Below are 27,835 nucleotides of genomic sequence, written 5' to 3' on the forward strand. Positions count from 1 at the left end.
AACTTCCTAGCAAAACTCTTCAGCTCCTCCTGAGGGATTCCAAGGCTTTCCTCAGTCAGAGAGGATCTACCGTTCTTCCAGCTAGTTCTTGATTTGCCCTGGGATCGTTTCCCATAAGACATGGCTGGAAAACTTCCAATGGGAAGCAACAAGGAAGCATCATAATCAGATGCTCGAACCACCTCACTATAATCTTTTATGATGAGGAGGAGTCCGACTTTGCCAGAATCTGCTGCTTTACTCCAAGCTCCAACACCAAGCTGAGCCTGGTGTCCTGACTGAAGAAGTTCATTGCAGCTGCTTCTGGCAGGAGCCTCATTCTTTAGGTCAAGATCCCAAACTGATGCCTACAGGTGAGGGTCAGCTTGTACATTGGCTACCAGATCAATAGCTTTCTCTATCAGTCCATTTCTTGAACCATCACAGGATTACTTAGGAACTTATACAGTTGTCTATGAAAGCAAAGACTCAGTCCCAACCTGGAAGGCACATTCCACCCTTTTCCATTTTGAAACCATTTTCCCAGACTTGGGGGATTCAGTCTAATATAAAAGTTGTTTATTTACACAAAGCCAAGAAGGTCAATAAAGTAAGATTTCTGTTATTATAAATTCAATCTACGATCAGTATGAAAACGCTTTTCAATGATCTCAGGTAAGACAAGCCAGAAGGCATCCAAAGAACATCCAAATGAAGTAAACCGAGACATATGTCGCTCGAGACGTGTCTTAGTCTTTAAGCAGTCAGAATAAGTCATGACAAGTCTGTATTCAATTAATACAAGTCAACTTTAGGTCGTTGCACCTTTCAATCAAGACGGGTCAAGAAAGTCTCACAACCTAGTCAACCTAGTTAAGGATTTGAAATCTAGTAGGTACCGAGGAAGTTTCTAGTGAGTGCAGACAGCTAGGAGAGATCCCAAGTGAAAACTAATCAAACAAAATTCTTATCAGTCTGGTCAATGAGATTAGTTGAAATTAGTTGAGGTGTGAACATGTTTCAAGTAGAAAATGTGTACGTCTTTTGCTTTTGTAATCTTTCTTTTTCAGCATTTGGCTGGTATTTTCTCAATTACAGATCAGATTCTTAAATGTTTTTCTCTTCAAGTGTTTCGTTTAGTCAGTAGCTAACAGCAGCCAGATTTAGAGCAAACCTCGTAATTCTAACCTCAATTTGATCCAGACTTCCATCACAAGTCAGCAGCTTTCTCCATTTTCTGCACAATTCCTTTTTATCCTCCAGCAGCTTTCCCAACTGTGTGTGTTATTTTAAAAGAAATGAAGTCCTTCCAGACCCCAAGAATGGTGCATTTATATCTGTCTGGTCTTTTTTTCTCTCTCTCTCTGCTTTCTTTGTCTTTTTTTTTTCATCTCACATTGGCACTTTATCTGCGGGGGGTATGGTTGAATCTGGCTAACATGTGAGATCGGAAGTCTGTAGGGGGAAATTGGTGAATATCTTGGGAGACGCTGGAATTCCTGGCGTTGGATCAAACCTATTGTGCATATGTGTGATGAGTTTTTAATGGCGGTGTTGTAAGAGTCCAAACAACTTGTACGGAAGCTGTTACCACATAATCCAGCAGGAACCGCTCATTTGGGTCCTGATCTTCCAAGACACTCAGCTGGAATGTCGTGCTTGTGATCTTAGCTGGAGCAAATCATATTTAGACTAAAGATGTTCAGGGCCGTTGCCCAAGTGGTCGTGTAGAAATCCTAAAATAGGTGAAAAATGTAAAATGATCTCAATTAGCAGGAATAATTTTATTTTCTAAGGTTGCTTTCCTCACCCGACTCTCCCCCTCTCGCCCACACAGACGCAGCGTTCCTCTCATCAGGCCTCACTCCTGGCACTTGGCGAAGCTGTCGGAGCCCCTCTCACCACCACCACCTCCTCCTCCCCCCTCCCCACCACCCCTACCTCCCCGCCTGCCCCCCGCAGACTCCCCTCCACTGCCCCCTCCCCCTCCTCCCCCTCTGTCTGCCATGCAGCTCCACTCCGGCCCCTACACACTACCCTGGCACTCAACCGACAACAGGTGAGGCAGCAGCACAGTGGCACTGGTCGTGTGGAGCAAGTGTGTGTTGAGATTTATTTAGTAAAGCAGAGAATTCAACCCTTAAGGCCCCATCTACTTTTAGATCATTTAACATTTAAAAGCATAATCTTAGATTCTTACAGAAACCACCAAGATTCAATGACACATCAAAATACAAAGGAAAACTCTGCATGACTAAAAATGATCTCACTAGCGGCTCTAAATTATTTTGTCGTTTTCTGTTTCTTCTCAGTTGTAACTTTGTCTGCATATGATCAGTTATTAAATAACTTCAAGATGTAACATATCGCTGTTTTATAAATTAAGATTCAGAAATTTATATTTTTGTCTAATTAAGGATCAACAAGTAAATTACATTTATTATCTTATGTCTTCTTCAGTTTTTGGAACTAATTTGGTTAAATGAAAGTGAAATAACTAAATAAATTAACCAAAGCGTGAAATTTCTTTAATTTGATTTATTTTCATTTATTTAAATTTTTTATAAAATTGTAACATTTGAGAAGCTGAAAAAAGAATTTCATGAATTAAAGTTGATTAAGAATTTGTATGTTTCATTAATTTATTATGTTATATTTTTCTTTTCTGAAATACAATAATTGTTACATTTGACAGCATCTGACAACATCATTTATAAGAGGTGGAGATTGCAGAGCTGTACAAATGTAACCAAACCCAAGTAAAATATTGTTAATGGTAAAAGCAAAATCATTCGTAGCCACAGTAGACAACAGGATGTGGCTTTAACACCTGCTAGGACTTTATTTTTATCCTGTTTTTTTTTAAACATGTTTAGAAGCCGAGTTGCTAGAATTGCATATGGCAATATGTTTCTGTTTGAGTTGCGTCCTAATTTCAGCTCTTGAAAGCATTTTATTTTTACTTAAAGTTAAAGTCCCATTAGTTGTCACACACACACTGATGTGTGTGCGAAATTTTTTCTCCGCATTTGACCCATGCCATGGGGGAGCGGTGAGCTGCAGACACAGCCGCGCTCGGGAACCATTTGGTGGTTTAACCCCCCAATCCAACCCCTTAATGCTGAGTGTCAAGCAGGGAGGCACTGGGGCCCATTTTTTCAAAGTCTTTGGTATGACCTGACCAGGAATCGAACCCCTGATCTCCCAGTCTCAGGGCGGCCACTCTACCACTAGACCACTGAGCTATATATTGTATAAAAAGCCAAAAGTGGAAGCAATTTAACACCGAGCATGCCATCCTGTCAGACTGAGTCACTCTGTGTGATCCTGTGACCCTATAGGATAGATCTGAGTCAGTGGGGGGATTTTTCTCCTCACAGTGACTTCATGGCAAGGCCCAGAAAAACCAACAATCACCAGGAAACGGGTGACATCACTGTTTTAATGTCAACATGGCCCACGCAGGAAGCACACAACTATTTTTGGCTTCTTTTTAAACATTCCCAAGTGATAAGATTCCTTTGGTGACGAGATTTGGGGAAAATGTTTATTGTTTTCTTGTTGTTCTAAATCGCTTGAAACGACTCCATATGGGTGACTAACACTGTCTGTAGTACAGTCACATATCCCAAATGCTTTAGCACACAAGAAAACGTATTCTATTTGATCTGTTGCTGGTTAAAGTTTAAGTTGTGTAAAGTTGGTTTCTTTGGGCGATAAATAAAAAATGTATCGTTATCGAAATTTCTGACTAACATCATTTTTCCCATGCCAATAAGTTCAGTAATAAAAAGAAAAAGATTTGTGTAGGTTGGCGACAATTGTGTCGCCTTAAGAAGCTCTACCACCTTGAGTCACATCACAACTAGCCCTTCTACAAGACACTGTGCCAACAAATCGGCATAATATTAACGCAACGGTGTGTCTTATAAACGCGCAATGCCGGCATGGCGTTGGGCCAATTTCACTGCAATTCGTTCCGCCCTCGCTAGGTAGAAATATTGCTTTAATTGTCTGTCTTGTAAACGGCCATTGCACCGTGGTGTAACAGAGAGAGGTTTCATGATCACATGGGTTAATGCCGAGCTCCGGACGGCAACTATATTGAAAATGAAAGTAAACACGGGCTGTAAGTTTAGCTTTTTGAACAGAACCAGCTGAGATGGCAAATTGGAGCGCTGCAGCACTCTCTGTTAGAGCTGGAGGTCAGATCATCAGAGACTGAGGAGGACAAACACCTTTAGGAGCGACTTGTTAAAAAAACTTAATGAGCGCGGCTTCAATCGCAATAAAAAGCAAGTTATGTCCAAGATAAAGAGAAGTCCGCGGCATCCCAGGGACCGCCCCATACCCCCTTCATGCCGCCATCGCCTCATCTTTTATAAAAAGGACACGATTGCACCACATTACAACCACGGTCCGATCACCTATAAACAACCTAAGGCTCCCTGATGCCACAGTGTAGTGGCAAATTAACAACATTGTTTTGTAAAAAAAAATTTAACGGGACTTAACCAAATAGTTGTGACAGCTCCATCTAGTGGACAACTTTTGTTTCTGCGCATAACTGTAGTTATCAGAATTCAAATCAGCTTTTGTCAGTGCTCCAGCCTCCCAAAGCACAGAAATCCGACTCCGCAGTACAGCCTGACCATACAGGCAGACCACGAGAGCTGCCATTCGAGGCACTCAAGTTATCGTCTATTTATCATTATTAAGGTGAAATCCTCAATCTATCATGACTGATGTTTTAAGCCATATGGCCAACCCTACAGGTGCTGGCCAGTAAATTAGAATATCATCAAAAGGTTGAAAATATTTCAGTAATTCCATTCAAAACGTGAAACTTGTACATTATATTCATGCAATGCACACAGACCAATGTATTTCCAATGTTCATTACATTTAAATTTGATATTCATAAGTGACAACTAATGAAAACTCCAAATTTGGTATCTCAAAAAATTAGAATATTCTGAAAAGGCTGAATATAGAAGACACCTGCTGCCACTCTAATCAGCTGATTTACTCAAAACACCTGCAAAGGCCTTTAAAAGGTCCCTCAGTCTTGTTTTGAAGGCACCACAATCATGGGGAAGACTTCTGACTTAACAGCTGTCCAAAAGACAATCATTGACACCTTGCACAAGGAGGGCAAGACACAAAAGGTGATTGCTAAAGAAGCTGGCTGTTCGCAGAGCTCTGTGTCCAAGCACATTAACAGACAGGCGAAGGGACGGAAAAAATGTGGTAGAAAAAAGTGTACAAGCTCTAGGGATAACCGCACCCTGCAGAGAATTGTGACGACAAACCCATTCAAAAATGTGGGGGAGATCCACAAAGAGTGGACTGCAGCTGGAGTCAGCGCTTCAAGAACCACCACGAGGAGACTCATGAAAGACATGGGATTCAGGTGTCGCATTCCGTGTGTCAAGCCACTCTTGAACATGAAACAGCGCAAGAAGCGTCTCGCCTGGGCCAAGGACAAAAAGGACTGGACTGATGCTGAGTGGTCCAAAGTTATGTTTTCTGATGAAAGCAAGTTCTGCATTTCCTTTGGAAATCAAGGACCCAGAGTCTGGAGGAAGAGCGGAGAAGCACAGAATCCACGTTGCATGAGGTCCAGTGTAAAGTTTCCACCGTCAGTGATGGTGTGGGGTGCCATGTCATCTGCCGGTGTTGGCCCACTCTGTTTCCTGAGGTCCAGGGTCAATGCAGCCGTCTACCAGGAAGTTTTAGAGCACTTCATGCTTCCTGCTGCTGACCAACTTTATGGGGATGCAGACTTCACCTTTCAACAGGACTTGGCACCTGCACACAGTGCCAAAACCACCAGCACCTGGTTCAAGGACCATGGTATCCCTGTCCTTGATTGGCCAGCAAACTCGCCTGACCTTAACCCCATAGAAAATCTATGGGGTATTGTGAAGCGGAGGATGCAATACGCTAGACCCAACAATGCAGAGGAGCTGAAGACGACTATCAGAGCAACCTGGGCTCTCATAACACCTGAGCAGTGCCACAGACTGATCGAGTCCATGCCACGCCGCATTACTGCAGTTATTGAGGCAAAAGGAGCCCCGACTAAGTATTGAGTGCTATACATGCACATTCTTTTCATGTTCATTCTTTTCAGTTGGCCAACATTAGAGAAACAAACATTTTTTCATTGGCCTTTAGAATATTCTAATTTTCTGAGATACCAGATTTGATGTTTTCATTGGTTGTCACCTATAAATATCAAAATTAAACGTAATAAACATCGGAAATACATTGGTCTGTGTGCATTGCATGAATATAATGTACAAGTTTCACGTTTTGAATGGAATTACTGAAATATTTTCAACCTTTTGATGATATTCTAATTTACTGGCCAGCACCTGTAATTTCAAATAATATCTGTTAGATAGCAGTTTGAAAAACCTCAGTTTGTTGAAATGCAGAATAGTGAGATTATAGAATTATAAGCTAACAGCTTGACCAGGAATTTCAGCATCTTAAAACAACTCTAGTCTCCAAGTTTTACAGCATTTCATACAAACACTAATTCATAGACCTTTGAAGCTGAAATGCTCTGATTCTGAATTTAGGAACTGAAACTGATTCTAGTTCTTGTGCTGCTTTGATGTGCCAACACCAACTGATTTCAGTTTATTTCTCTTTAACAAAAATTGTGAAAATGGAAGCAAATATTTTCATATAGAAGGTTTATTGTTGCTAACATAAATTAGCACTTAGTAAAATTAAGTTCACAGATCAGAGAAAAAAAATGTCAGATTTTTAATGGTGTTTGGGAATGGTGCATTCACTGTACCCCCAAAAGAATCTGACTTTTAGATTTTGCACAGGCCAATTCAACCCCCATCAGCAGCCAGTCTACTCTGCAACACCCCAGTTTTACATCACACAGTTATTTTATTACATGCTACACAGGAAGTGCTACCATTAACTAGCTCTGCAGCTACATTTCTAATTAAAAAATCCACCAGAATCAAATGTAAACAAATTTCATGTGATAATAAACAAATTGTAAAGACTTAAATAAACAGGCTTAACTTGAACTTGCTGCTTTAGTCTTGGACTAGCAGTTAGCTTGTCAATCTGGTCAGGGTTTATCAAAATTTCTCTAAACGAAGCGCTTTACAACCCACTTTGAAAAGTTTTTCGTCTTTAAAAGCACCAGTTGGTTTTTCTGCTAAAACTAGAATTAAAAAGGTTGGCAGAGAAGCTAAATAGTTCATATTTATTAATATTTAGATATTTGGTCACTCATTGTATTGTCAGTGTGGCCCAGCAGAGACAAAGGACCGAATCGCCCAGTCAGGTTGAACAAACAGAAGCTATGAGCCTTTAAGTTCCTGCATGACCTCATCGAGGTAAAACTAAATCTGTTACAGAGAAAGAGGAAGTCTGCTCCGTCTGCTTATTGACTCACAATAAAAATCTGTCCTTGTTTGTCGTCTGCATCAGACCAACGTCACTGATAAAAACCAGTGATAGAATGCTGCTAGATTTAATAGTCCCTCGAGGAGTAGATAGAAGTAAGTGTGTGTGTTTTGGTCTTTCATTCCCACAGTTCCTCCTGCTTAATCAGACACACACACACTGCATCTGAAGAGGAGGTAGCTCCTGGCAAAACCCTGGACAATGGCATGTGACTCCCAGCACATGTAGACAAAGAGAGGAAGACAGTCAGTAAACTCTGAAGACGGAGGACATTTTGTTCACTTAGAATGTGTTTGTGTTGGTTTTTACACTACAGAAGTGTGTTCTCATCTAATCATTCACACAATACGAGGGTAAAGGAAGGACGATTACACGTTTTCTCGGTATTGGTCGGTTTAATAAAAGTCCAGCATGAATCCAGCGATCTCTCCGTCCTCGTGGCGGGTTTATGTTGGTGTGTCACCATCAACTCTCACATGTTGCTGTGTGATTGGGCTGGAGTGACAGTCATTTCCTGTCCAGCTCCTGTTTTTATTTCCTACTTTATGCTCCCAGTCAGCCAGGTCAGATTTATACTGGAGCCTCCCCACGCTCATTCATTGCTCACTTCCTTTATGAGGAAAAAAAAGGGTTCCCATGTAGATAAGGACGCTCTCTTTCCCACTAGTTGGGATATATTTTGCGTTGTCTTTGCCTTTTTTTTTTTTACATACTTTGTAAATTTATGATTTATTTTTATTAATATTTTCTCATGGAGTTGAGAAACCAGAGATGCTGATTGTTGGTCAAAATAAAAGTGTCAAATAATGCCTAAGAACTAGGCGGGTATTTGTTATACACTTCATATCTCTGGCTAATTTCAGGAATATTACTATATGGCTCCATATTAAATAGTTCTTTAACCCTCCCACTGTCCTAATGGGTGTGACCCCGCGAGGAAAGTTGACCATTGAGCAGGGTTGATGGTTTATCCCTTGAGTCAATGTGGCAGGGGTGAGGTGGTGCTCAATCCTCACCCCTGCCACGTGGACCTCAAGGGATAAACCATCAATCCTGCTCAATGGTCAACTTTCCTCGCGGGGTCACACCCATTAGGACAGTGGGAGGGTTAAAATATAAATTCACAAATCTGGATTTAGCCAAATTAAAATCAAATTAGCAGCAAGAAAACACAGCTAAACTTTAACAGTAAAGTCCCATTAGTCTTCATGACACGCTGGTAAAATTAGATGTCAGCATTTGACCCATCCCTGTGGGGAGTGGGGAGCTTCAGTAGTGGCTGCGCTCTGGAACTGTTGGTCGTTTAACCCCCCACTCTAACCCCCTTAAAGCTGAGTGTCATGCAGGGAGGCCTTGGGTCCCATTTTTAAAGTCGACCAGGATTTGAACCCCAATTTCCCAATCCCAGGGTGGACACTCTACCACTAGGCCACTCAGAAAGTATCAAGGAAGAGTCCCATCTGCTTGTTTCCCATCAGGTTTGAGGTTCTGGAAGGAAGAGCTGGTAACCATAAATACGACAGACAGCCTGGAGGTAGTCTCTAGATTAGTGAGATCCACACCGCTGTCTCCGGTTACCTTCTCCTCCGCTCTCTGAAAACGTTCCTCTTTGTTTGAATTAGACACTGAATGGATGTAAAGGGTGAGTGACCGCTCCTTCCTCTTTACTGGGAAAAGAAATACTACAATGGCCAGCAGATTTTGTGGGAGGCCTCAACAGGTTGAAAATTAACTGAGCTCAAGAACATGGTGTACCCCCAACTCTCTCCTGATTAACCCTATGATACAGGATATGTCAAATGTACTTGTCTGTCCCACAGTCCCAGGCCGTCCTTTTATACTTCTTTGTTTTTATGGCTGCTCTACTTTCTATCAATGAGTTTTATTTGTTTTAAGTCCCTTTTTCCTTTAAGTTGCATGAATCCAGGGTCTTTTAGCTAATAAAAATGTGAAAATACAATTAAACAGAGGAATGAAACTTTATTTACAATCAAGTATCATTGATAGTTAATGCATTGCTCTTCTATTTTTTATTTTAATTTCACTGGAAGATGATCCCGGAGGTCAGGTGTACTACGTCCTCGGGTGTACGACTGACTGGAAACTGTTTGTTGTTTGTTGTTGTTGTTAGCCTCAAGGGCAACATGCCGATTATCACTTGTAAGTCGCTTTGGACAAAAGTGTCTGCTAAATACATAAACTATGTTAAATGAAGTTTACTTTAACTTTAATGGTAGCCGTCACACTTGACTGTTTTTCTAATCTTTTTTATGTTTAATCAGTTTAGGTTGGGAATAGGAATAGTAGACCAATTTCATGCCCTGGGGTCACAAAGTGATGGTTAAAGCAAATCTATAAAACAAGCTAGATTTGCACTGTTTTTCAAGCCTCTTAACAACATTCTAACATAGTATAGCCTTATATTTATTGTGGAGGTAAAAATAAATAAAATAACAAAGTGGTTCTCTCATTTGTTCAACAACCTAAAACAGCTACACAATGAGGTCTGAAACCAGCTATTGGACCATCTGGTTGGTGGTCTCGCCAAACCGCACTTCCCTGAGTCCTCCACTCATTACACGCTCACAAATTCAGCAACAGAACACCACTGGTGTGAGAGGTTCTGAGGAGGAGAAACAGCTGGCTGCTACCACTTCAACCTTAGGACAAACTGTCAGAGTCCCAAACAGAAAAACACCATTTGAAGTCACGGACAACTAAAAGGACATTTGGACTTAAAAAGTGATGACTGGTGTTTAACGCTATCTCGTTTCCTCTGGCAATGCAGATACTGGTATCAGGCAGACATTGCCCAGGGATGACACCAGATGGAAATACTGAATGGCCTGTATTTGTATAGCATCTTCTTAGGGTTTTACAACCCCCCAAGGCGCTTTACAACACAATCATTCACCCATTCACACACACATTCACATGCTGGTGGTGGTGAGCTACGATGTAGTCACAGCTGCCCTGTGGTGCACTGACAGAGGCGACTCTGCCAAACACAGGCGCCACCGGTCCCTCTGACCATCACCAGCAGGCAAGGGGGGTTAAGTGTCTTGCCCAAGGACACAAGAGCAGCCGGAATCGAACCTTCTACCCCCTGAGCTACTCCTGGGGGGGAGTGAGAAATCTGTGACCATGTTTGTGTTTAAAAGCTAGCTTGTTTTGCAGATTAAGCATCAATCATTCTTGGCCAGTGTTGCGTCTTCTGACTATCTGGATTTTGGACGTTCTGGGGACTACTTAAGAGCGTTTGAAAAAAACCTTGCGTTATTTTTTTATTTCAAATCAAAAGTATAACCCGACCTGGTTCCTTTGCAGTTTGTCCCAAGCAATATGATACTTAACAAACTTGCATAAAGCAAAAAGAAATCTACTTCTTCATCAGATGTTTTAGTAGCCTTCAGCTTTCTGGAATGAATGGACATTTGATGTTAGAGGAAATGAGACTGGAAGAATCTAAGAGCAGAAGAAAGGGGTGGCTGAGAAAGGTGGAAGGAGGATGGGAGGAATCAAGGGATTGCTTTAAGATTGTGACTTGTGGCAGTGGAACTTGATGAGGAGGAAATCCTTCTCCACCTAAAGAGGTTTCCTCCATGAGGCTTTAGGAACACATGGGGCAGCTGTAGAGCTTTGGATCAGCGCTAACAGGAAACAGATTCCCTAGCTGGGCATGCAAAATGTTAAATCCAAGAAATATACATAATGTGTGTTTTAAATTTAAAGATAGATTTCTTATTGTAGTTATTGAAAGCATCAAACTTTTTATTCCCAGTCAAGAATTAACACCATATTAATCCACAAATTTAATTCAAGCACTGCTTAGATGTTTTAAAAACTGAATACTTTTATCGTTTAAGTTACCTTTTCCCATTTAACATGGTTGCAAACCACTCTTCTGAAGAAACAATGCTCAGAATTCTCGTAAATGTTCAATTAAATTGCTTTTTTATCAAATGGAATGTCCTAAATCGATAGAAGGACCTCGTTGATTGTCTTTGTCTTCTTTACAGTGACTTGTCCATGCAGTGGGCCCAGGTGCCCAGACCATACTCCTCTACTGAACGAAGCAGCTCTCTGGGCTCTATGGAGAGCTTGGACACACCAACCACAACTACACAGCCATACTCCGACTCCCACAATTCACCTGTGGACGCCATCTTTAACAACAAGCGAGACTCTGCCTACAGCTCCTTCTCTGCCAGTTCAAACACTTCTGACTATGCCACTGTGCCGCTAAGGCCTGGTGAAGCATGCTCCATGGATAATCTCCTCCAAAGCCTTGGACCAACTTGTCAGGGGTACCCAGGTGACCACGCAGCCCCGAAGACATCATCTGATGAAGCCTCAGATGATGCACAACTCCTTGCACATAAGTCTAGGTCATTGACCAGGCCTAAACCAAGGCCCATTGAGGTAAAAGAGAGACCTTTGTCTTGTTGTTACGACCAGGATCACAGGGGAGAAGACTTTGAGGGTGTTAGAAATGGAGACGTTCGAAAAGAAAGGAGTAGCCCCCCTCAGCCACCAACTAGGAAAGACAGTTTTAGGGCAACCCAAAGTCGCCCAGATACCGTCAACAAACGTTGCACCTCAGCACCTGCTGAAGACAGCAGTTCATATTACAAAGAAAACAACTCCAGTCTGAAAGCTGAACCTTTAATACAAAATGGGTTTCCTTCAGGAAAAGATGGCCAATCTGAGGCCTTAAAAATAGACTCAATAGACTCACACTTTGTCCAAATACAGACTGGGGAATTTAGACCTCAATGTGACAGCAGCAATCAAACAGACTACGTTTCCGAAACCACATCAGTAGACCTCCTTGACTCAGCAGCAAACTCTAAAGACCTGATAACTTCTCCGGGTCCAGCTGCATCAGCTGAATCAATCCTTGAAGTTTCGTCCAAGCACTACTCTGCTGGGCTACACCATAACAGTGCCCCAGAGAAGCTTCTCGCTACGCAACTTCAGTTACTGCAGTTCAACAATAACAACTCTTCTTTAGAGCCTTACAACTCATCAGACCCTTCTGATCCATCCTTGTCTTCCTGTAGCAACCAGTGGTCCCATTCTTCATCCCTCCACCCTTCCACGGAAGCTTTTCATAACCATCAGCCTCTATCAAATAAATGGGAAGGTAGTCGATGCTCAACCCCGGGGTCTGTGTTTTTGGAAGGAGAGGTGGAAGGTGGTGCTTTAAGTGAGAAGTTTGAGAGAAATGTTAATGGGAAGTCCCTTTCACCAGTTCACCATCACACACCTTGGCGTCGCTCTGTTAGCGTACCAGCAGTACACACAGAATCGTCACCCCAGGAAAGACTAGGCTCTGATCAGATTGTGGAGAATGATTTCCAACCTCTTAGTGCTGCTGTCAGTGTTGATACCTTACTTGGGGAGCAACTAGTTGTGGAAAAGGGAAGAAACAGAGAAAATAAAGAGGAAGTTGTAGAAAGAGAGGAAAACAGGAAATCAAACCCTTCTAAAACCTTCAGGCGGAACCGCCGGCGCAGTGAGCGTTTTGCCACCAACCTTAGGAATGAGATTCAAAGGAAAAAAGCCCAGCTTCAGCGCAGTCATGGCCCAGGAGGGTTGCTTTGCAGTAGAGAAACCGTCCAAGAAGAGGAGGGTTCAGACCACTGTGAAGAAGGGGACTCTATCCTCCCTGTCCATAAAAAATGTGCCAAAGTTGCCTTTGCCTCACCAGCAGGCTCTGAAGATTCCCAGACCGTACCACAAGTCAGAACATCAAACTCCAGTGAGTCAAACATGGATGTCCTGCAGACTCGGTCCACAGCCTACACTCAGAACAGCGACCGATCCAGATCTGTTCAGATTCTGGACCCAGGCATTCCCAGTTTTGGTGTTGGAATCAGAGTTGTAGAGGAACCGGCTCCTGCTGGCAAGGCCCGCCGCTGGCGATGGACCCCAGAGCACAAACTCCAGCCAGAACCAGACGTAGACCAACGGTTTGGCGTCTCAGGTGAAAAGATGTTAGGGGTCATGGAATCACGTCATGGAGTTTGTGCCTTCACATCTTCGTCCAACTCCCCCTACAGTCGTTCATCTTCTAGTTCCCGAAAGGAGGAGTCAGACATCCTTCCATTTGCAGATCGAATGAAGTTTTTCGAGGCGACTTCCAAAGGCATATCTGTTTCAGATGCCTCGACATTATCTCATCACAGACATAAAACTCCTGATCATTATCCAGAGCACCAGACGAGTGAGCTTGGTCAAGTTTCCACTCAGAGGAGATACTCCTACAAGGGTGGACTGCAACAAGATAGTGTTCAGCTTCCACACACTTTGGAGGCCCAGAGGCAGTCAGTGAGTACCACCAAAGAGACGGAGAAAGAGATGGAGCGAGAACAATTTAGAGAAAGGGATGAGAGAGAAGAGAGGATGAGAGAGATGGAACGAAAGCAGGAGACAGAGAGGCAAGAGCAGAAGTTAGAAATGGAGCATGCACGACAGAGGGAGATTCAAAGGGAGATGGAGCGAGGGGAGAGGGAAAGAGAGAGGGAGCTTGAAAGAGAGAGGAAAAGGGAGGAAAATGTTCAGGTTACCACACATTTACCCCAATGTTACAATAACCTTGGCATCAGAGAACAAGGCGAAGACTTCCAACATCAAGATCATGTCCACAACTTTTGCCATCCCAAGCCGCCGACGTTCCCTCTTGGCCAATCTCCGAATCAAATCCCTCGATCTGCGTTTTATCCAGTAAGCCATCATAAACAGCCCCTGGAGATCCAGCAGTCTCAGGAATACACAGCAAGGAGCTACACACCCACAGAGGTAAGGCCCTATTTTGATTGGATGAGAAATAATACGGTATGAGATGATGAACTGCTGTTTCATAACCTTTATCCAAATTACGATTTTGACAGAGATTGCTTTGACATTTTCCTGGTCTAAGTGTCCTTTACAGTATATATATTTGATTCAACGAAGCCTATTATGTCTGTTTTCTAAAAACATACATTTAATGAGCTGATGTGGAAATAACTGGTCATTCAGAATTATTTCAACGAGGTGGGTCATTGGTTTGTAGGGATTGCATCTCAGTGCCATGGCTAGACCATTGGTCAGAGGAACACACATGCACTTTATTTCTTGTTTTCATAAATATATTTACACGTCAGCCTTTTGGCCCTCAAACATATTTATATAAACCACTGAACTATTATACTTGTTTATGAGGAGGTAATATGTGTCCTCTAAGGTTCCTCACTTTCTAATTGAAATTGCAATTTCAGGTGATATGACCATATGATTGTGTTCAGTGTTATAGCAGTGTTTTAGGGAGAAAATGTCCATCTCTTACCTTTAGTTTAGATTCTTGCGTTAGAGCAGTGGTTCCCAACCTAGGGTCTGTGACCCCCCAGGGGGTTCCCCACAGTTTTGTGTACGCTGAGTTGTGAGGTTACCAAGATTATTTTTGTAGAAGATACATTTATAAAATCCAAATAAAACACCCCATAGTACAATCAAAACCCTGTAAGAGGCATATTTCAGTCTGACTATATAAAGGTTGTAATTATTCACTTTTATTTGTGTGCGTGTGTGTTGGGGTTGGGGGGCCCTGGCTTGTCTTGGATACAGGAAAGAGGGTCCTTGTGAAAAAAGGTTGGGAACCACTGCAATGGAGTAAAAGCTTTTAATGGTTTTATTGTGTCTTGTCATTTCCTGGCAGGTTTGTAAATGTTACTGTACTTTGGGATATTTGTTCTAAACTTTGATTAGATGAAAACTATCATTCTAATTGTAATCGCCAGAAAAATTATATTTAATATGTTCCTTAAATAGTTCGGCCCTAAGAGTCCCAACAACACTAAATCCATGTAACACCTTTAAAAGGCACATTGTCTATCTCTGTGCCTTTGAAAAGAACTGAAATGACCACTAAAAACCCAAAAAACTAAATGTGTCTTGTCAACCAGGACTGGAGAGAAGAGAGTGGCCACACTTGGATGTCGGAGCTGCCTCACTGCTCTGTCCAAGTACCCCGTGGTTGAAGGGTTGGTGTACCGTCCAACCCCGCATCCTGCATGTGGTCAAAATCTGAAATTCTCATAGAAAATTTGGCGGATCATTTAAATAGTTCCTGGGATGGAGGTGGATTGGGTAACAGTGATGCTCACTCATGTTAGCGCTAATGGCAGCTTGGGGTTACGGCTTCACCGCAAATTGGTTCTGGGCTCTGGAGAGGCGGTGCAGCCCCTTGTTTGAACTTTTTACAACTTCTGTGAACTGCAGTATTTTAGGTGTCCTTATCGTTTGACGTGGCGTAATCCAAACTGACAATAGTTCTTGGACTAAATGCACCTTAAGGTCAGCAAATATTTGGTCCCTGTTGGCCCCGGCTGGGTGTTTTCCTTTGTAACTTTGTCGTACCAACGCCTTTGGGGTTAGTCTCAGGCCCCGCAGACCAACATGTTGGTGTTCTTTCTTCTTTTTTCATTTAAATCACACCTGTCTGCTCTGATGCCACAGTGATAACCTCGTGTTGAAATCTGCTCCCTGACAACGTTGGGTATTTTTTAACAGGAACAGATGTGCTGATAGTGTGTTTCTACATGTGAACACACCTCTTCCAGGAATTTTTAACACATCTTAACACAATGCTGCTTTCAATGAAACCGGGAGTCCATGCTTTGTCAATTCAAATCCGAACTGACAAAGCTCCTCGGATGAGAAGCGAAACGACTTCAAGAAACCCACGAAGTCCAATTGCCTTCATGTGAACATGAGTTCCTTTCTTAGATGAAAGAGGGTGAGCCGTACCTGAGTTGGATGGGTGGGTTTCATCACTGCGTTTTGCTCTGATTGTGAAGAATTTACTTTTGCGTACAGATAAGTTTTTAAAAAAACTAATGCCTAGTCAGGCCGTTATGTACATTAAACTCCATGACAATTTTCACTGCTAATTAGCACAAAATCTAGCTAGCTGTTACACGTTGGAATAAGAACAGAATGAGAAATGTACGGCTTCATAAAGATGAGGGTGTGTTTGTGTGTGATTGTAGTTGTCACCATTTTCACACCCTCCAAGTTTGCAGATATGAAGACTGGAAATTCACTCTCATCAGACTAGTCGTTAGCATGTCAATCTGGTCAGAACTCATCTCAGTTTCTCCAAACTAAGGTTATTCTAAGAACCTTCTAAAACCAGTGAGGTACTAATAATATATAAACCCACTTTAAAATATATGAACTTTTCCTTTAATCTTTCAACAACATTATATGTAGGATATAGGATAGGATTAGGATAAAATAAAACACATCTAGTACTTCTAGCTCATAATATTGAAGTGGAGGTTGTAGGTTCTACGTCCGTTTAAATCCTCGCTGTAAAATAAATATAGGATACGTCCGGTCATTGGTAGAGTAAAACTGCTAAACTGTCACCATTGTAACCAGTTCATTGGTGTCATGTTTAGCTGAAGAGGGACAGAATGATGGTTCAATATGTAGTTTTCATCCAATCACGCCAGAATAACTATCATCTGCATGTTCTGGTGTTAAAAGTCAAATATAACATAATCGTGTGGAATTTAGTGTAATAAAACAAGATGCAAGCTTTGGTGTCTAAATGGTTCTTTTCAAATTTTATTTAGCAAAACTATTCATTTAGTTGCTAAATACTGTAAAGGTAACGTTTTGAAGAGAAGACTTTAAATTGACCCATGCGAAGTAAAATAATAAAAATGTCACTATATGTAAATTTGAATACAGTTTTAAATATAACACAAACAAATATTTGTTTCTGTGTGCAGACGTTTGGATCACCAAGCTCCTTGCATTTTCTTTTAACTTAAAAAAATTCATGCTTTTTCAGAAACGACTTCCTGTCTAATTAAGTGTGTTGGCACTAGAGTGGAGGAACACCCATTTCCCCTTCAGTGTGCGGAGCATCACTTCAGAGCAGATTGAAGCGTTTCTTCATTCCTTTGGAGTTATTAACCGGCATTAAATCTCTCCACAGGCGTATCACGCCCGGCAACAGGAAACCACCAAGCTCAACAGGAAGTACAGCCTGACTGAGAGGTGAGACTCCCTCCTTTGGTATCTTCATTTAACATATTTATGTGAGGAATGGATCTGATGCATGTTTGAGAGTGTTTCCGGAGTCGTGAGGCGGATCGGCTCATTGTGCGTCGGAGGAAACCCCGCTCAGTCATGCCTGGCTGGGATTAGAGCGTAATGAGCTGTAAGTGTCTGGAACAATCATCCATGCTCAGTATCAGACCATAATGGATGGGTGCAAGTGTGTGTGTGTGTGTGTTGAGGGGGTGTTTAGGACACGCATGGCTTATAAAAGGGTTCTTTTCTCATATCTGACTTGGGATGAAACAGGTCAGTGAGCGTGGAAGGCAAAAGGGAAACATTTAACCACTTGTGCTGTAGTTAGTGTTTGGGGCTTGCCTTTAATCTGACAGGTTTCACCAGAAAATCTACATCCAAATGACCCATTTCACTTATTTTTGCTTTGTTCTTATAATATTTTAAAGGGAAAACAAAGTAGCAATCGTGTGGACACAAAAACTCAACAAAACTGCCTGATGCGCTTGAGTAAGTGAGAACTTCAGCAGTTCCACCTGTATCTGGTGACCGCGCTGTTTAAAAGCTACAAGTCCAACGGATACAGCAGCGGGGGGGGACTGGAGATTTTTACACCATAGAGACGAAATCTATTGTTGTTTAATTTAGACTCTGATTTCTAAATATCATTAGTGTTATATTAGGGGTGTGTGATGGCACGAATCTGGCGATGCGATAAATACAACACAGGGAGACTCTACCACATATTGTGATACTGAAAGTCGGATAATAAACTGAATTTTTGAAATATGAGTTCATAGGAAAACTCAGGCCAGACACTTCCAAGACACTTTCAGTGTTTTCACAAAATCTCGCTGTTCCATCTCAATGAAGGTGGTAAAAACTGCTGCCACCTAGCTGTCAGAGTTTGAATTACACCAAATGTTTGTATGTGAATTTACAATAAAAATTGATACATTTCTTTTAAATATCAGTTCAATATCATTACATGAAATATTGTGATATTTCAGTGTATCAAATTTTTTTCCTACATCCCTATAGACCCCTTGACGCATGACGTCACACGCTCAAGATCCCGCCCTCAGTTTTTGGCTAGGTGGCAAGAAGACGGCGCATCCCCATAATCTGTCAGTTGCTGATAAATTTAGCTATTTTGCTCAAAACTAAATCTACAGCATGGTTCATTTGCACAAAGATGTGTTAGATGATCTAAAGTAGTAATATCTAAATCCCTAGATTTTATTTTGTTAGCTTAAATCGCAGATACAGCTCTGGACAGTGCAGGGATTAAAGTCAGTGATTAAAGCTTCGGTTTGATTGACAACTTGTTTCAAACTTCTCACATTTCTTGTATTTTTAAATTCACAAAAATTCAACTGAGATTTCCAAATGTCCGTGACTACTTTAAATAAAATATCTCTTGATATTTTTCCACGAAATTCGAACAACAGAAAAGCAAGGCGAGGATATTCCCTCACAGTCCCTCTGATTTTACTCAGATTGATTATTTGAACTTTTTAAAACTTTTTTGTTTTTCCTCCCAAATTTAATCAGTCTGGATCCTCTTGGGACTCCAGTCCTTATTTTAGGGATGACTCCTAAGTTTAGGGATGGCTTTTTGCCCTCCGTTACGTGGATGTGCGTTATTACCCAGATGTAAATGGTTACCTTCAAGGGATCTGTAATATATTACGGAATTTATGATATAATATCAATTGTACACCGTTCTAAGGGAATTGTGTACCAGTGAGTTCCGTTAGAGGCTAACAGCTATGTAGCCTGTTGTGGTCCATGAAGGTGTGTTCGTGAGCCTTTCCTGTTCTCCATTATCCTTGCTGTTGTAACAGGTGGTTATGAGTGCGCACATATGTTTGATAAAACGTCTTAAATGTGAGACCACCATCATTATTATCCCCACAGGGTCAGCTATCTCCAAACTGAGACATGTTTTCTTTTAAATTGTATTGAAAATAAGATACAAAATTCACATGCTTAACTAAAATTGATCATTTTATACATTTTCATAACATTTAAAAGTCATTAAAACAACACGCTGTCTCGTAAACATGCAACGGACCTAATGTTGGTGGCGTCGTGTTTTCATCCTGCTGACTATAACCAGTTTGTGATGTGTTTGTTTCTGAGAGTAGGTCTTCAGTAAAGCTGCTGGCTCTCTTTGCGCAATCATCTCGGTCTTTAAGAGTTTATTCTACACATTTTTTTTAACTACAGTGAAAATATCGTTAACTGTTCAATACCCTGTTCAGCCCTAGTTAGTTGTCTGTAAACTAGCATGTTTAAGGACTGTTTTTGTGTTTCCTTCAACCAGAGACTACCCAAGTTGGAGGCGGGAGTCCAGGGCGCCTCAAAACATCCGTCAGCAGCAGCATCACCTCCATCAGGCTCAGTGGGACTGCAGGCGGAGCGACAACAGTAACGATGACCTAAACGCTTACTCCTCCACTCCACCGCCGGCTCCTCTTTTCCTTCGAGGACGAGCCATGTCTGAAAATGACATCCGCTTCGAAAGCAGCCTCCGCTGGTCACCGTCCCTTTCCTCCGCCGCCAGTCAGACCCTTAGCGAGGTGGAGGAGGGAGTACGAGTGCCAAGCATCACCCGTCAGGGCAAGAAGAAAACACCTCCTCCACCGAGACCACCGCCTCCCAAGTGGGAGCAGTTCCACCGCCGCCGGGCATCTCACCACACCCTCTTTTCCTCTTCTTCTGCTGCTGCTCCTCACTCCATTCCGGCTTCCTTTAACACCCCTGAGACGCATTCCTCCTCCTATGTCCCTCCACCTGAAACATCCCGCCAGAGGTCCTACAGTCTTCCTCCAGAGAGGCAGGAAGTGGTGGAGGTCTGCCCTCGATGCAGCTGCAAGCAGACTCAAACCCAAGAGCTTGCGTACTCTCATGGTTTGTCCAGTCAGAATCTAGCTCAGTTCCAGGAACACCCTTTATCTGTGGCTCCGCCCAGTCCGATGTTCTTCAGGAAGGCTTTTAGACCGGTGGCGCCGCCCTATATGGAGAGGGAGGAAGAAGTGAGATTGGAGGCTCCACTGGTGGAAAGTTCTGTGAGCAGGTGAGCTAGCTTTTAGCTCAGTTACAGAAAACTAAAAGCCAGCATGTGTTAGCAACAGTGTTGTGCTAGTTACTAGAAAAAAGTAACAAGTTACAGTTACTTGTTACCTTGTCCAAAAGTAACTCAGTGACGTTGTTGATTACTTACACAAAAAAGTAATGGATTACTGTTTAAATGACTAGTTACTTGTTTAGAAAAACCTTCTTAAAGGGACAATGTGTAGTTTTTATCATTAATCTCTGGAAATATCCATCAAAATGTTGTTGAAAATGAATGAAATGATGCCCAGTTGTTAAAAAATATTGGCGGCTTCTTAACGTATAAGGTCTAAAATACGTGGGAGCGGGTCTAAGTAATATGGTGACGCCATATTAGATGCCATGTTTCCTGCTATGGGAGCCTGTGAGGACAAAATGCATTTACTTATTTGTAACAAATGATTACAAAACTTTCACCATTCATACACATTGTTGATTTTTTGCACATTTACCTCTTTACTCTTTGCCAGTGATGAAAGGTAGTCTAATGTGCTCATCATTTTGCTGAAGTTTGCACTCCCCAGGGCTTTTTGACCCTAATAGGGACCCGTTGGTAAGGTCTTACTCCAACACAAAAATACAGCTTGCTTGCAACAGTTTAGGTATCTCCTGCCCCCTATCGCCAGAGAACATACACACTGTCACTAAAAATGTCATTATAACCTAATTTCATTGTACAAATTTTAAAATAAAATCAGATGCAAAGTAATTTTTATCACTGTTTTATTTAAGAGAGACTATAAAATTACTTTTAAAATTATTTAAATAACAACTACAAAAAAACACAACTTATCTAAAATGTAATTTATGAACAATGATAAAAGCTGTATACAACCATGTGACCTTTGACTAATTGGTACAGCGTAAGTGTGCGATTGATTGGACAAAACCAAAACTTTATTCTACAAAAAGGAATTTTGTTAGTACGTTGTTACTGTACTGTTGCATCCTGTGGGTCGGTAGAGTGCTGTGTTTCGTAGGCTAAACTTCTCCTTTGATAAACAAAATAAAAATGAGTGACATCTGCTCATTAGCATTGTGCCAGTTCACTATTTAATCCAATAATGGTGATGTGAAACGTGCCAAATTGATAGCAGTTCATAAGTCTTCTAAACTGACTATTTTTCATTAAAATTAGGTGACAGGAGTATAAGAGTCTAGCGTGTCCCCTGGAGGAAACACGATGACAGCAGCTACAGAATTGATATTTAAAAGCAGTGTATCGATTTTTTATAGAGAATTTACGGTGTTCCTTTTGTGTGGTGCCATTCAAGCTCCAGCTGCTAGGTGGCAGCCGTTCTCGCTATAACCCTGGGTGTGTGGTGGAGGCGTCTGGCCTGAAATTTCCTATTAAAATCTGTCCTGGAAAATTTAAATAGCGTCTGGCTTTTAGTAGTAATACATCGCCTCTGCTGTGTTGTGGTAAATATCCTATCGCCAGGTTCTTGCCATTGCACACCCTTAATATTAATAATTTGCTGTCTCTGCAGTTCACATGTGACAGAGGTGGTCCACAATCAGGACAGAGTACCAGTGAAACCACACAAACCACAGCCCACCGTGAGGCCTGGAGCCCAGTGGGAGAGAACTTCATCTCCCAGAGTTCATAGCAACGCTTCACCGTCCAGCATCTTAGAAAACGGTAGTCGTCCTGCTGAGACGTGCGTCAGTCCAGCGATGTTGGAGCAGCAGAAGAAAGTCTCCGAGCCCGGAACGGAATCTGAGGCCACCCTGAGCCCAAGCCCCGCCCACAGCCTGGACCTGAACCTCCCCCTGGAAACAGACATCGATGACTTCCAGGAAGAGGAGCTCCCGACGCGGGACGTCCCCATCACCAGTGAGCTCCCGTGCTTCGCTCAACCCGTCACCATCCTGGAGACGGACATCGACACAGTGCCGGACGCTGAGGTGGCGCCGTTGGGGATGGAGAGCAGTGAACTGGAGGAGGAGCTAGGGAGTAGAGAGAGGCTGAGCCTGGAGGAGCTTTTCCCCCAGTGTGGTGAGAGGGAGTCGGGCACGGAGAGCTGGAGAGGATCCTTCCTACCTGTGGAGCAGAACACAGACAGCCTGGACAGGTCAGAGTTAAAGTGTGGTTATTTACACTTTTCTATCCTAAACTGACCTCCGAGCTGATTTTTCTCCTCAGATGTTCTGGTGCGAGCTCCAGCTGCTCCTCCTATTACCAGACATCTGCAGCCAAGGCCCAGCTCTTGTCTCAGATGAAGGACTTCACAGAGAGCCGGGAGCGGGACGAGGACGACGAGCTGACATACAAGGTTAGAAACATCCAGATGTTCATAATGCTGCTTCGTGTTTTTGCTGTGTTTAAAAACTGTGGCTGCACAGAAACAGCTGATGGAGAGCCTCAGGAAGAAGCTGGGAGTGCTGAGAGAAGCTCAGAGGGGCCTGCAGGAGGACACCAGAGCCAACTCACAGCTGGGAGACGAGGTGGACATGCTCTCCATGTGGTTTTCTTTGTGGTGTAGGGATCAGAGCTCTTGACTCTGTTGGTGAAACTCCTCAGGTGGAGAGCATGGTGGTGTCGGTGTGTAAGCCCAACGAGGTGGACAAGTACCGCATGTTCATCGGTGACCTGGACAAGGTGGTCAGCCTGATGCTGTCTCTGTCTGGGAGGCTGCTGAGGGTGGAGACCACACTGGACACACTGGACCCAGAGGCAGATCACCATGAGAGGGTGAGACGGTCGGAGTCAGAAGGGGTTTACTGCCACATTGCTGCGGTACTTGGTGCAGGAAAAAAATAAATGATGTGCAAACATTATACTAAATAAATAAACAAAAGGAAGTGATAATAACATAGGGAGACAATAACTAAAGATGTCGCTACTATATACTAGTCAGTGCAGGTACTGGTCAGAGCGGGTCATAAAAGGAGGAATAAAAATTCGTGTTTTGCTTCCCTGCAGCTCCCCCTGTTGGAGAAGAAGCGCCAGCTCTTGAGGCAGCTGTCCGAGGCTCAGGACCTGAAGGACCATGTGGACCGCAGAGAGCAGGTCGTCAGCCGGGTTCTGGCCCGCTGCTTCACTCCAGAGCAGCACAGAGATTACTGGTACCTCATCTCAGCAGGGATTATGTGTTTTATTACCAATCGCACTTAAAAAACACTTTTTCCTCTTTCCTCTGCAGCCACTATGTGAAGATGAAGGCGGCCCTGCTTGTGGAGCAGAAGCAGCTGGAGGACAAGATTCGTCTTGGCGAGGAGCAGCTGAGGGGGCTGAGGGAGAGCCTGGGGCTGGGGCTGGGAATCGGCATGGGAATGTCCATGGGATACGGACATTATTAACATCAAAAGCACGTTGTCACGTTCGGTCGGAGTAACCTGGTATAGAAGTTGGAAAGCAAACAGGCAGATAAAACATTTGCACATCATTTTAAGAAAACTGACAGGTTTAGAGATGTATGGGAAAACACTCAGAGACAGAAGTAGAGGTGAGTCCCACAGAGGAGTGGGATTACCTGTAATTATCCCCATCAAAGCAGATTAAGGGTGATGTTGCCTGTACTGTATAACCACACCGCCACTGCACACCTGTAAACGCAAAAGCCAAAGATTCTGTTCTCCATGTTTAAACCTCCCAGTTCAGAGAACTGTAGGAGTGTTTTGGTGCTTCCGTTAACCACGCTAAAGCTGATGTTTGCAGCTTCGGTAACTGCTAAACCTGCATCCTGCTGCACGTTAACCGTTATATCCTGTTGTATCACGTTGTGTTGTATGTCTGTCCTGTTCAGGACCATATTTGTGTGGAGTTTGACACTCCGTTGGTTAACTGTCACATAATGATCATTATGTACAGAAGACTCTAGTGTTTATTGTGTAAATGGTTTGTATATAGTGTTGTTATCCTTTATAAAGACTGGAATTAAAGATTGAAAAGAGAAGACCTGGAACAGGTGGGTGTTACTGTATATGTTGAAGGTAAATGAGTCCAGAAAAGTTTGGTTTGTTCAAATTATTATTTTTTTGTCATCCCTAAATATATCTTCAGGTAATGAGTCTTGGTCAGAAAAATCAGTAAATGATGGTAATTCTGGAGTGGGGAACATACAAAACAAACATAAATGCTCTAAAACTTTGCTTAAATTTAGAAATATCTGTTTTTAAAAACTCCCAGCTAGCTTGTGTTGTTAGCTGAAATTTTTATGCTACATAGCTGTTTTATTTTTTAGGAAGTCAGTTTTAGCATAACAAAAAGCTACATAGCATTTCCGGTCTTTAAAGCTGCAGGTTGGTGGATTTTTACTTAAGCTTTGCAGACAAGCTAGCAGGTTGCCACCCATTTCCAGTCTGTGCACATGCTAGCATACTAAAATAACTTCAAATTTTAGACTTCTAGATGGAATTCGGTTGAGCTACAAAGGATGCTAGCATGCTAATTTTTGTTTTAAATGTAAGTGAAAATGTGACTGTTTATGCTAGGGATGCACAGTATATTGGCCATAACAGTGACATCGGACATGTTAGTTTTTTTTTATGTGTCAAAATAGGTTTGATAAGTAAAACAGGGCATGTGTGTGCATGTGTGTATATATGTACATATATATATATATATATATACACACACACACACATATATATATATTTTTCAAATGAATGTATGAGTGTATGCACATATAAATACAAATGATAAATTGGATATCTATATTGGCCTAATTTTACATCATGGTGCATCCCTAGTTTTTGCTTTTGACTCACTGTGTAACAAAATAAAAGTCTACAGCCCAAATTTTAGTTACTTCCCGCCAAAATCCCCCTCGTACATTCTAAATAGCTTTTACTGCATCTCTACTTTTTCCAAAGTTTACTAGACAGTCTTAAATCATTTCATATCTGTCTGACATAAATTAAATCCCCGACATGTTTTTTTATTCACTTCTATGCAGACGATTCCTGCTGATTTTTCTTCTGAGCGACTCTTAACACAGGAAGTTCCACTTGTTTTTACTGTGTATATACTGAATGTACATTTGTGCCAAAACAGCCCTTTTCCAAACCGGTTGGAAATAAAAATGAAAAGGACAGAGGTTGGTTGCCTGTTGGACCTGTAAGAGAGAGTATATTGTTCCGTTCATGTGTAATTTTGATTTATTACGTAAACATTTTTTGTTACCGTGTGAGAAAGAAGTACCATAAGTAATAATAATAGTATTTTAAACAAGCATCATGTCTCCTGTGATGATTTATGCTCTCATGGGCCTCTTTAGTTTCTGTCGCCGACATGTGGGCCCTCCTTCGGGGGAGGGGGAAACTGCTGTTTGAATGTGGTGGGATGGTTGGGTAAACATGGCCGACGGGTAAATGGAGGTTGACAGAAGACAAGTGGAGTGCAGGGAGTCAATCAGCAGCTCTGTGGGAGCTGTAGAGCTTTCCTCAAGAGAAACGCTTAAGAGAGCGTTATGGCTCAGTCTGTATTATAAATGGTTCTGTCAGGTTCTGGGCTTCCTGAAGCCTGGGGACTTAGAAACATGATGTTGGAGGCCGAGCAGCACTAGAGAGCAATCTCAAGTCTTTTATTGTGAAAGTGAAGACTAATCGTTTCTCACAACTTTGAGTTGTTCATTGCCTCCATCTCTAACAGGAAGTTAAAGCAACCAATCAAAAATGGTGAAAACATGACCTCATGTGGCTTTTTTCATGTAAAATTACACTGAACTGTGTTTGGAGTGTCTTTATTAAATAAAATATTACACTAGGGCTGTGTCCAAATTCAGGGGCTGCATCCTTCAAAGGACTATACCCACATTTAAAACTGTTACACTCAACGCTCCCGCAATAAATCTTATTAGCTGTTCGCGCTGAGCTGACCATTTTTTTCAAACCTGCTCCCCGGCAGTCTGCTCAGTGCTGAGCCCACCCAACACACCTGCTACAGACTGGTCAGCTGAAGTTCACCCCTACCTAGTGGGAGCCTTTGATTGGTGGATAGAGTCAGCCAGCGGCAGCAGGGTCCCCCTCATGCGATTCATTATCAAACTAGATGCAGAGGGGTAAACATCTTCTCTATATGCAGCTCAGACCGGCTGCTCCAGCTGCAGGAGAATGAGGACAGACCGTGTGCTGTGAGTGCTCTTGGATAGAAGAGGAGCCCACGGCTCAGTTAGAGAGCAGGAAGCTGCGTGCTTCATGTTAGAGTCCGAAAAGAACACAAACTTTTCTGCCCCGCCCATGTGCTCAGAGACATCCACCTTTCTGAGAATACTGCGTAAATAAAACCTGGCCGCACGGGGACGAGCTGACCCAACCAAAACCAGATCGACCCGACCCAGATGTAAAAGTGGCTAAATTAATTGTTGAGTAAAAAACTGAAAGAACCAAAGTCAAATAGATGTAGAACAACAAGTATCTGCAAAGAACTATATGATGAAATAGAAGATTTAAAAGCTAACTGTCAGCGCGCTGCTGAGAGGAGCGGAGCTGAGATGAGATGAGGATCCAACGCGGAGCAGGAAAACAGGCAGACAGGTGAGAACATTCAAAGGGTTTTAATACGGAAGCACGCTGGACAATGAAACAATGATCCGACACAGTACAAAGAACAGACAGGGTTTAAATACAGGAGGGTTGGGAGCTAAGGTGATTGGGAAACGAGAGGCAGGTGGGAATAATTAACGAGACACAAGGCTGAACTAAACGGGGAGACATGACCGGGTGTGACAGTACCCCCCCCTCAAGGGGCGGATCCCAGACGCCCACAGGAACGAGGAGCAGGGTGGGAGGAGGAGGCGACGACAGGCTCTTGGAGGCCGGCGCCTGCGGCAGAGGAGGCGACGGGCCCTTGGAGGCCGGCGCCTGCGGCAGAAGAGGAGGCGACGGGCCCTTGGAGGCCGGCGCCTGCGGCAGAAGAGGAGGCGACGGGCCCTTGGAGGCCGGCGCCTGCGGCAGAAGAGGAGGCGACGGGCCTCTGGAGGCCGGCGCCTGCGGCAGAGGAGGAGCTCTGCAGGCTGGGCCGGCAACAAAGTCACTGCAGGCTGGGCCGGCGACAAAGTCACTGCAGGCTGGACCGGCGACAAAGTCACTGCAGGCTGGGCCGGCGACAAAGTCACTGCAGGCTGGGCCGGCGTTGCCCTCAAAACCACCATCGGAACCGGAGACCGTGGAGACGCCGGGCTGGATGGAGCGTCGGCCTCTTGAGTGCAAAGAGCATCCCCAGACGAGGCAGCGGCGATGTCATCGGACGAGCCGACTTCAGAGGACGAGGCAG

The 27,835-nt window shown here is 43.0% G+C and overlaps 1 protein-coding gene across 2 annotated transcripts in view; it reads left to right on the plus strand.

Annotated features, from left to right (window-relative positions):
* shroom4 (shroom family member 4) overlaps positions 1–24,126 on the plus strand; it is a 101,214-nt gene extending 77,088 nt beyond the window's left edge. The window contains exons 3-12 of one of the 2 annotated variants that reach the window (XM_015946365.3): positions 1,817–2,038; positions 11,445–14,229; positions 17,420–17,481; positions 19,826–20,578; positions 22,107–22,691; positions 22,763–22,892; positions 22,963–23,064; positions 23,141–23,311; positions 23,543–23,685; positions 23,763–24,126. In XM_015946365.3, coding sequence (XP_015801851.3) covers positions 1,817–2,038; positions 11,445–14,229; positions 17,420–17,481; positions 19,826–20,578; positions 22,107–22,691; positions 22,763–22,892; positions 22,963–23,064; positions 23,141–23,311; positions 23,543–23,685; positions 23,763–23,919 — 5,110 coding nt within the window. In that variant the 3' untranslated portion in view covers positions 23,920–24,126. The remainder of the gene's footprint in view (positions 1–1,816; positions 2,039–11,444; positions 14,230–17,419; positions 17,482–19,825; positions 20,579–22,106; positions 22,692–22,762; positions 22,893–22,962; positions 23,065–23,140; positions 23,312–23,542; positions 23,686–23,762) is intronic. The other variant, XM_015946366.3, reaches the window with a different exon arrangement.
* Positions 24,127–27,835: the final 3,709 nt, after the last annotated feature.

Source organism: Nothobranchius furzeri, chromosome 2 (genome assembly GCF_043380555.1).
Source record: "Nothobranchius furzeri strain GRZ-AD chromosome 2, NfurGRZ-RIMD1, whole genome shotgun sequence".
NCBI lineage: Eukaryota > Metazoa > Chordata > Actinopteri > Cyprinodontiformes > Nothobranchiidae > Nothobranchius > Nothobranchius furzeri.